The following is a 9,072-nucleotide window of genomic DNA, read 5'->3' as shown; positions in this document are numbered from 1 at the left end:
CGTTTGCCAGTAAAAAACGACCTAAGATGACTCAGAGAACCTTAATATAGAAACCATAAAATAAGAGAAATCTTCTGGTTATCCGTTGACTTACAACTTCTACATCCAATAATCATCCGCCATGTGTTTATTAGCCATATGTAGAAATAGACAGGAAAGAGAAAAGGAACTTCTTGTTCTCAAAGAAAGAGGACACATCTTGAGATTTCCTTTTCATTACGTTATCTTTCTCTTCTAGTCGCGACGCATAAGAGAATACGAACCAAGAAAATAACAAAAGAAGTAGAGACAAGCATTTTGATTTTCTGCACAACAATTTTGGAAAGATATATCGTTTTACAAGTTTGTAGCCCGGTAATTTTTTTTCTCTTGTCATTATTTTTCCTAAGGCAAAGACGTTTTATTTTGTGATTTTTTTCTTATTTCTTTATATATATTTCTCTTACCTTTTCAGGAATTATACATCTTCAAAATCTATATGATTCCGTTCCTTTGGTAATAGGAACCCTAACTTCTCCCATAACAATGTAAGTTCATTTTATCGATTTCTTAGGGTTTTGATTTCAAGTAGGATTCACCCTAAAACAATTCAAATCTTCCCCCTCTGCCAGCATATCACAACCTTTTATATAACATAAACACATAGTTATAAGAAAAAATAAGAAGAATCTTTTAAAAACAATTTATGAAAAAGGTTTCTGGTTGCTTGACATGCAAGTTAGGTCTGCATTAGCAAGTTGACCTTATCAAATGAAGGGTCTATTAAAAGGATTGAGGTATATTGCTCGCATCTTCGGTGAGTTCACTTATCAATTTATTAATACATGTCTATGTATAGTCATCATGAAATCAGATTTTAAAAACTTTTACAAAAATTGCTGAGGATAATAAGGAACCAGAGATGCAGATTGGAAAACCGACCGATGTGAAACATGTTGCTCATATAGGATGGGAAGGGCCCTCTGCCACAACCCCAAGCTGGGTAAGTATTACCTTACACTACATATATAGATACTTTGGTTGTAGATGAACTCATTATTTTTCATGGGAATCTGAAGATGCATGATTATAAGTCTCCAGCGGCTGAGGAAAAAGGAAGTTCCAACAAGAAACCCCGGGAGAAGCAAAAGAAAAAGGGGAGGCGTAAAGCATCCACAGGCACAAACAACTCACCTGCAGAGTCTCCATCAAGGGTAGGAGGTTCAACAAGGCCATCAAGACGAAGCACGGGTAAGCAGAGAGAGCAGAGCACCGGTTCAGGATCGGAGTCAGGTTCAGGGTTAGACTTAGCTCAACAGAATGATCAGCCTGTGGGACAGAAACAGTCGCGGCAGAAGAAGTCAAAAGGAACAACAGGAGGAGGAGGAGGATCGTCTGTTGGGCCTGCAAAGACAAAAGAAACAGATATATCCGTGCGTGCAACTATTCCTTGTGTGGGAGGTCTTGGAAGTTCTACAGGAAGATAAGAGATGAGAAAATGAGAGTTTTTTCTTCAAGTTTAGACTAGAGTGGTGGTTTTGTTTTTCATCTCATAATCTACACACTTTTGTCTTTTCTCTCCATCTTTTCTGAGATGTCTTTGCACAACTAGACCAGATTTTTTTATCAAAAAGAGATTTATGTAGAGAGAGAGAGCACATTAGTGATTATGAATTTAAGGGATGTGTAGCATATGCTTTGCCTAATGATTCCGGTCAAATATATACTCCAACAACATTTCTATTGTGTTAGTAGGATTCAAGGTTGTATTTGGCTATTTGATTTGTATAGACTTAGTCTGACCTCTATGACATTTCGATTGTGTTGTCGCATTATGATTTTTTTGCTCAGTTAAACGCAACTACAGCTTTTAATATATTAAACCAAATTTAATACAAAAAATCGGTTTAGTTATTTTGGTTTTTGTTTCAAGTAGCAAAGTTGGGAACCGATTGATATCTAATAAAATTTGGGCCCAATCCAGTTCTAATTTTGGGTAATTTCAGATTATACAGTAAAATTGATAATTGGTTCTAAATTTTCGGATAACTCAGAGTTTTCAAGTTAAATACGGTAATTCAAGTTCTTCAGATTATGGAGCCATTTTAACACAATTTTGCTCTATTATTCAAACTTTATTTTCTTTCTTGAAGTTCAAAACCAATGAAAAATGTGCCATTTGTATGTTGGAGATTCTTAAACGATCATGATATTATCTTTCAGTATCACTTTGTCTCCTCAATCTTATAGCTTTTAATCAATTGATTGTAAGAAATTCTTTTTCATTCTAAGGGATGAAATTCTTCTAGACCATCTCTAAATCTAATTTATATTTTATTTTTTGTGTCATTTTGAATTAAAAACTTACTCATTCTTGAACTGAACAGAAATCGAAAAAACATATTCCTTTTCTCTCTTGAAGAAAAAGTCGCCGTCTTCCTTCATCTTTGTTTCTCCGGTGGTTGGCGTCTCTTGCCACCGTCGGAAGCATTTTTCGATCTTCTTTCTTCTTAGTTTTGCGGATCTTCACTTTTGTTTTGCGATGTTGAAGATTTGGGTTGCGGATCTGGCTTCAGAGAGATTATTTGTATGGTATTGGAGAATCGGCAGTCTGAGGTAGTGATTGGCTTCAGTGCGGTGGTCGTGGACCTGTTGGTAGTGGTCCAACACCGGTGAAGTTCCTGGGCCTCATCTTGTCTTGATTTTCTCCTGTTTGCAACCTTTTTCTCCGATGCTTGTAGTATGGTGAAGTTATTTTTATTTAGACTTGAAAGGCTTTGTTGTGAAAGTGTGTGTCTGTGTTTCTACTAGATTGCTTGGGGGGGGTCTTGCTAGTTTCGAAATTGTTTTCTGGTGTGCGGTGGCAAGTTAAGTCGGCTCTGATGTGGGGTGGTAATTCTTCCATCGATCCTGGTGTGTCAGTTTTCAGGTGGTTAATGGTGGTGCATTGTGCTAGTTTTCCAGCTCTACCCTTTCGTTAGTGCATCAAAATCTCTCTTTTGTTCTGTCTAGGTCTTGGTTCTAATAAGAGAATCAGACTTCATAAGTGCTTGGGAGTTCGTGTGGTCTTGCGGCAAGTGAGGATAGTGTCTTCTCTCGGGTCTGCGGTTTGGTTCTTCTCTGTGGTCTCCGTTTAGAAGCCCTTTTCCTTGGAGCATATGGTGACTTCTTGTGGTTGTCTTTTGTCTCGCCTTTTTACCTCGGTCGTTCTTTTTGATTTCAGTGGGTGAAGTGTCAGTGTTTTGAAGTTGTGTTGTCCCTTGATCTGCAACCTACGGGTTCTTCTGAATTACTTGGTAAGGGGTGTGGAGCTTATGCTCACTTGTGTGAGGTCATGGAGTAGTCGATCGCCAAACATGTATATTCATTGGCTGCTCGGGTTGGAATTTGATGTTTCTTTGGCTTCTTTGAGTTGAAGCAATGGTAAGTGTGGTGTTTGTTTGTGGTTCCTCCTTCAACCCCAATAATTTAGGTCTGCTATGCTTTCTCAATCAATCCTACTTCCAATGGGTTTTTCGTCGCTGTCGCGATGTTAGGATGTGTGAAGTTATCCAAATGATTGAGAATTATCGCTTAACAGAGGACCGAACAGCAAAAGATGTTGTCTTATGGAGGCAAAATGAAACTGAGTTCCGTGACTTCTTCTCTACCTCAGCGATTTGGAATCAGCTTTGTATGCACAAGCCAGCCACGGCTTAGAGTAAGGTGATTTGGTTATCTCATGGAGGAGTGCCACAGTTTTCTTTCATAACCTGGCTGGCAATAAGGAACAGATTATCCACTAGAGATCGTATTGTAGTTGGGGGCTAGCTTAGGGATGCCTCTTTTGTGGTGAACCAAATGAGTCTAGAGATCACTTGTTCTTTGCTTGCCCATATACCTTCACGCTTTGGATAGATGTAGGTAATCTATTGAGAAGAGACCCTGATCCTGACTGGAAAACACACTTGAACACTTACAAACAGGTGGGCTCGATCAGCTTCGCTTCATCCTTCTGCATGTGGTGTTTCAAGTCACAGTTTACATGATATGGAGGGAGAGAAATGATAGGAAGCACTCTAAGAAACCTAGACAAGTTCATCACAGTAAGAAATATGATCATGTCTGTGAGATACTTGGAGAAACCTTGCTTAAGGGGACTAATGCAATGTTGGTCCTAAGCACACAGCTAGATATATAGCTTATTCTTTTATTCAACTTTTGTACATAAATTCTTTTTCTTATGATGATTAATAAATTTAACATTTCATCAAAAAAATAATAAGTTAAACTTTTTAAAAAATTTAAACAATAAATATATTGTTCATGTTTCATTTTTTAAGATAAATTTGTTAATTGTAAACTGGTTCTTAACTTTTACTTTTATTATCTTTTGGCAAAATAGATTATTTGTATTAATATTATCCAATTCATTTAAAATTTTCAACCATTATTATCATCTAACTTGATGTTTATATCCAAGATCATGAAGAAATTCATTTCTAAGAATTTTTAACTCGATTAAGAATAATAAAAATAAATAATTCTATTTTTACTTCAAAACACATTTATTAATCACTTATAGAATATATATACATATGGTGCCTTTTACAAATTATGATATTTTGTTTGTTTATTTATGTTATCTAGTAAATTTATTATATAATAATGTTTAATTTATATATCTTGGATTACTTTTAAAATCAAATAATTGAGTACCATTAGTAAACATTAAAAAGGTGAAATAACTATTAATAAGTTAGTGTTAAGTTGGAAATAGATACAATAGAATATTTCTTTACAAAAAAATGAAACAAACCATTGGAGTAAATATTGCTTCATTTTTTTCATTCTAAAAAAGTTAAATTTTTTAAGATAAAAATAAAGCTAAAACCATTGGAGATGGAAAGACTAGTCGTGTAAACTATCAGACTATTAACTAAGTGTTATGGAAAGAGGTATATCGTAGAACGAAAATTGTTCATTAGTATTTCATACATTAAAAATATTTTATCATCATTTGTAATAGAAACAAAAAAAAAAATATGTTATGTAAATCATTTATCATCATTCTGTAAAAATACCAGCAAACTCTTAATTATCCTTACTAGAAGCTCTGTGCAAAGCCCAAAAGTTGTTATATAAAGCATGGGCCTTAACGTTAACGAAGGCCCGTTTCCACATATTTAGGGTTTCTAAAAAGCTTTACTATAAATTCTCTTTTCTTTATGCAACGTTTCGTTCGCTGACGACGGCACACAATCTTCACCCTAGAGAGAGAGATCAGATTAGCTAAAATGGTATTCTCTTTCGACTTGATTCCGTATTTTGGTTGAACTTGTTGATCGATTCGTATTGAGTCCTGTTGATTGATTACAGATCTATATTTTTGAGTTTTCTGTCTCTGACCAAATACTGTTTCAAACATCTTTTATCGACATGTAGTTACTAGTTACTGTTGAGTCATAAAATGCTTATTTGTGCTAGTTAAACTGAGTTAGTGTTGGTTAATAGGTGAACATTCCAAAGACAAAGAAGACATACTGCAAGAACAAGGAATGCAAGAAGCATACATTGCACAAGGTTACCCAATACAAGAAGGGTAAAGACAGTCTCGCCGCTCAAGGGAAGCGTCGTTATGACCGTAAGCAATCTGGCTATGGTGGTCAGACCAAGCCTGTCTTCCACAAGAAGGTGTGATCTTTTTTCTCCTTTGCACTCCACTTTTCAGATTCAAAATCATTTTTGAATACTGATTTTCTTATAAATGTAATTTGAACAGGCTAAGACTACGAAGAAGATCGTCCTCAGGCTTCAGTGCCAAACTTGCAAGCACTTTTCTCAGCACTCAATCAAGGTTAAAACGAACTATCTCCTTGCTGATGAGACTCGGTAGTTATTCTTAGACTAACTGGATTTTTGTTTCTTCAGAGGTGCAAGCATTTTGAGATCGGTGGAGACAAGAAGGGCAAGGGAACATCTCTTTTCTAAGCTGTTGTCATCTTATTTCGTTACAAGTTTTCTATTTCGTTGGATCTTGATTCCATCTGTTTTAGCCCTCGTATAAGATTTGTCCCTTCCCCCCAACTCTATATTTTGAATCATCTAGATATGATTTTACTGTTTTTCTATGCACTTGAAATGGTTACTTTTGAGATATAATTTGTACGAAACTCATGAGGCTCTGTTTTCTCGAGCAGAAAGTATTGATCTTTCATGTGAAAGCCTCTTGAAATTAAGCAATAACAAAATACTTTAGGTGCACCTCTCTCTAAACACGAGTTATGGGCAGGGAGCCTTAGGATCTAATTGAAGGAATCTGAGCTAAGTTTATAAAATGTTATCTTGGTCTGGTCAAGATCTCAAATCTGGCTTGACAATGCAAGCAAGCAGAGTCTCTGTGTCAAAAGCAAGTGCCTCGTTCTATTACCAGTTATGCTATGTTTATTGAAATATTTTGCTAAACACATCAATCTTAAGAAACACCTGTTTAAGTTTTCATCAAAATATAGAACTTAAAGAAGTTGTGTGTTTCTTAAGCATAGAAAATATAGCGACAGTTTTATTAGAAAAGAAGAGAAGAGTTGAACATAAACCTCTAATCAAAATTTACAGAAAATTAATATTATGAACTGGCAAGCTAAATTGTCTTTGCACTTGGAAAGTTTTGTAAAATCAAGAATCCAGCAGTCCCCTCTTCTGTTTGTTTAATGGGTAAATAGTTAAGCGATTCCCCCCCCCCCCAGAGGTTTTCTCCGAGATGCTTCATGGAACCTGGTTCAAGACTGACTCTCCATTTTATTATTTTTGTTTAATCGTCTGAATCCATGTCACGGAACGGTAATGGTACGGTCTTCACTGCCCTAAAGTGGCCCACGTTGTTCAAATGCTCATTCTCCACTCTGTAATCACAACAGGTTAGTAAATTTCATACTTAATAACATCCAAAAATCAAGTTTATAAAACAAATCTTTAAAACTAGCTAGGTGAAGCTTGTTTTACCTGTAGAAGTTCCAATGGCCTCGACGAATGACTTCAAGTGATGCCAATAAGAAATCTAACAAATGAGACTGAACAGGATTGACTCTGAATCTTACTATTGTCTCGATCCAAGCAACTCGCAATACCAAATTCACCACCTGGATGATAAAATAAATTAACCAGCATTTAGTAAAATATCTTAACTTGTGAGACACGCTAAACAATTATGTGGTTTGACTTACAATGGAGAAATAGTAGTAGTTCTTGTTCTTGAGAACTAGATCGTCCCTTAGCCATGCGTTTTTGGATTTAGGGTTCAAAAGACCCCAATCTTTGACAAAGTCCCAGTATAACTGGTAAAGCGTGGCCACGACCGAGCTCACCAGCAGGACGGCTAACCACGGGGTGGTGTTTTCTCTTGCGTAGGTTATGCGGACTCCGGCAGCAACCATCGCAGAAACGTATTTCCCCATGTTGACTAAGTGATCGGTGTTTGATTCGTCCCACCATCTCCTTATGCACTGTGAATTAAACGTTAATTGAAAGTTTTGAAGGGGGCTTTTGATCTTAAAAGAAAATAAAAACATGAAGGGGACTTACTTGCATGGCACGCCAGAAGTAAGGTGAGAAAGAGATTAGGTAAGCAAGTTCTCTGTAGATTCTTCCGTTTTTGCAGGTATTATACTCGTGTGTTCGAAAGCTTTGAGCCATGAAGTAACACGCGGTCGACTCTATATGTCTTAGCAATGGAATCTGAATTGAATATAAACAAGTTAGAACATGATTAGTGTGTTAATTGTGGCCTAAAAATTAGGTATGGTCACCATCACTTGAAGTTTAATTAGTTAATTACCTGGCTAGTAAGTTGATCAGCCATGAAAAAGTCAACCATCAAAACCTGTTTTTGTACAACAAAACATTTTTAAAAATAAATTTCAACAGATTTCTTGAGCTACAAGTAATAAAAACAGTTTTAATTACCTTGTAGAACGGTGAGCAAACAATGTTACGTAAGATGCAAATGAAGCAGAATCTTGTAGGACGATAGAATGTGTCGAAAGGGCATATCAAGACACAAATGAAGATCTGTCATACACCAACATGAATTAGCGTTTTGAATTGCGATCGCGGTTGGGACGCGCTATGTGATTGATTAACTAACTAAATGATTTACCAAGAGAAGGATGCCAGGAATGGTGTCGACTTCACTGGCGGAAAAACCGGCGGCGCGGAGGATGAGATGTATAACCATAGCGGCCACGACTGATGTCATAAACGTGGTTCCCATTAGAAACGCGTCTCGGTAACGCAACGCTGTGTTTGGTGCAAACTCGAAGATAAAGGTGTAGTTTATCCTCGTGCTCTTCCACATAAACAGATTGCATCCATACATGAACATGTGTAGACTCAGCAACGCAAACACGCTGCGTTACGGGGAAAAAACCAGATTATAAAAACAAATTTTCTGGTGATCTCTTTAGTAGTAAAACTCTGTGTTCTTTAACAAAAATTAATAATTATAAATAAAATACCTGAAAACAGGATAAACAGTCTCTAAATATGAAACTTGAGCACCAGAGGTGAAAATTCCAGAAAGATGGGCCAGTATTATGTAAATACTAAACAGTGAGACAAAGCAACCAGTAAATAATCCTGCAAAAGAAAAAAAGCAGTTCATTTTGTTACAAGAATTCATGGTGGAATGCTATAAAACATACATAACAATAATAACGAAAATAATAATAAAAGAGGTGAAAAAACAGAGAAAATATAAAACAATACCAACAAAGAAAGTGACCATGTGAGAATCTTTCTGCTGGTGGGGTCTCAAGAACTTCATAGCCTTTTTCCTGTCATTGTTTGCGAAGTGCTTTGTGAATATGGACTCCACTTCGTCCATCAGTCTTACCATCTTGTATTTATATTAATCATAGTCACCAATTATTTTCCAATCTTTTTTATAAAATGATTTACTATAACATTACAAAAGATGTAGATCTGCTTTTATTTTCAGTCATATAATACCTTATCAGAGCTGGTAAATTGCGATCTCTTTACGACCTTTAGATAACTTGATGATGCTTGCTGACCAGAAACCTGTTGGTCCATAAATCAAAGTCCATCGTTAAGCAC

General features: G+C 36.2%; 3 protein-coding genes across 3 annotated transcripts; 2 read left to right on the top strand and 1 right to left on the bottom strand.

The window, feature by feature from the left end:
• The first annotated feature begins 624 nt into the window (after window positions 1-624).
• Window positions 625-1,548, top strand: LOC130506921 (CRIB domain-containing protein RIC5-like). The gene is made up of 2 exons (XM_057001616.1): window positions 625-982; window positions 1,059-1,548. Exons 1-2 carry the CDS (start codon window positions 902-904, stop codon window positions 1,464-1,466), a joined length of 489 nt encoding a protein of 162 aa, XP_056857596.1. The 5' UTR covers window positions 625-901; the 3' UTR covers window positions 1,467-1,548.
• Window positions 1,549-5,147: 3,599 nt separating this feature from the next.
• LOC130506920 (60S ribosomal protein L36a) lies at window positions 5,148-6,083 on the top strand. The gene is made up of 4 exons (XM_057001615.1): window positions 5,148-5,258; window positions 5,473-5,652; window positions 5,741-5,815; window positions 5,890-6,083. The coding sequence occupies exons 1-4, from the start codon at window positions 5,256-5,258 to the stop codon at window positions 5,947-5,949; spliced, it is 318 nt and encodes a 105-aa protein (XP_056857595.1). The 5' UTR covers window positions 5,148-5,255; the 3' UTR covers window positions 5,950-6,083.
• A 415-nt stretch (window positions 6,084-6,498) lies between these two features.
• On the bottom strand, window positions 6,499-9,036 carry LOC130506919 (phosphate transporter PHO1-like; the record flags this gene model as incomplete). Its single annotated transcript, XM_057001614.1, is given in 10 exon segments — window positions 6,499-6,860; window positions 6,961-7,097; window positions 7,182-7,460; window positions 7,540-7,692; window positions 7,793-7,837; window positions 7,921-8,025; window positions 8,114-8,363; window positions 8,472-8,592; window positions 8,722-8,851; window positions 8,965-9,036. Coding segments are annotated over 10 exon segments (1,383 nt in total), but the record flags the coding sequence as incomplete, so codon positions are not given.
• Between the last annotated feature and the right edge of the window lie 36 nt (window positions 9,037-9,072).

Source organism: Raphanus sativus, unplaced genomic scaffold (assembly GCF_000801105.2).
Source record: "Raphanus sativus cultivar WK10039 unplaced genomic scaffold, ASM80110v3 Scaffold3786, whole genome shotgun sequence".
In the NCBI taxonomy this organism is placed as follows: domain Eukaryota; kingdom Viridiplantae; phylum Streptophyta; class Magnoliopsida; order Brassicales; family Brassicaceae; genus Raphanus; species Raphanus sativus.
Note: the sequence above shows the minus strand (reverse complement) of the source record. Positions and strands in the feature narration are given on the sequence as shown.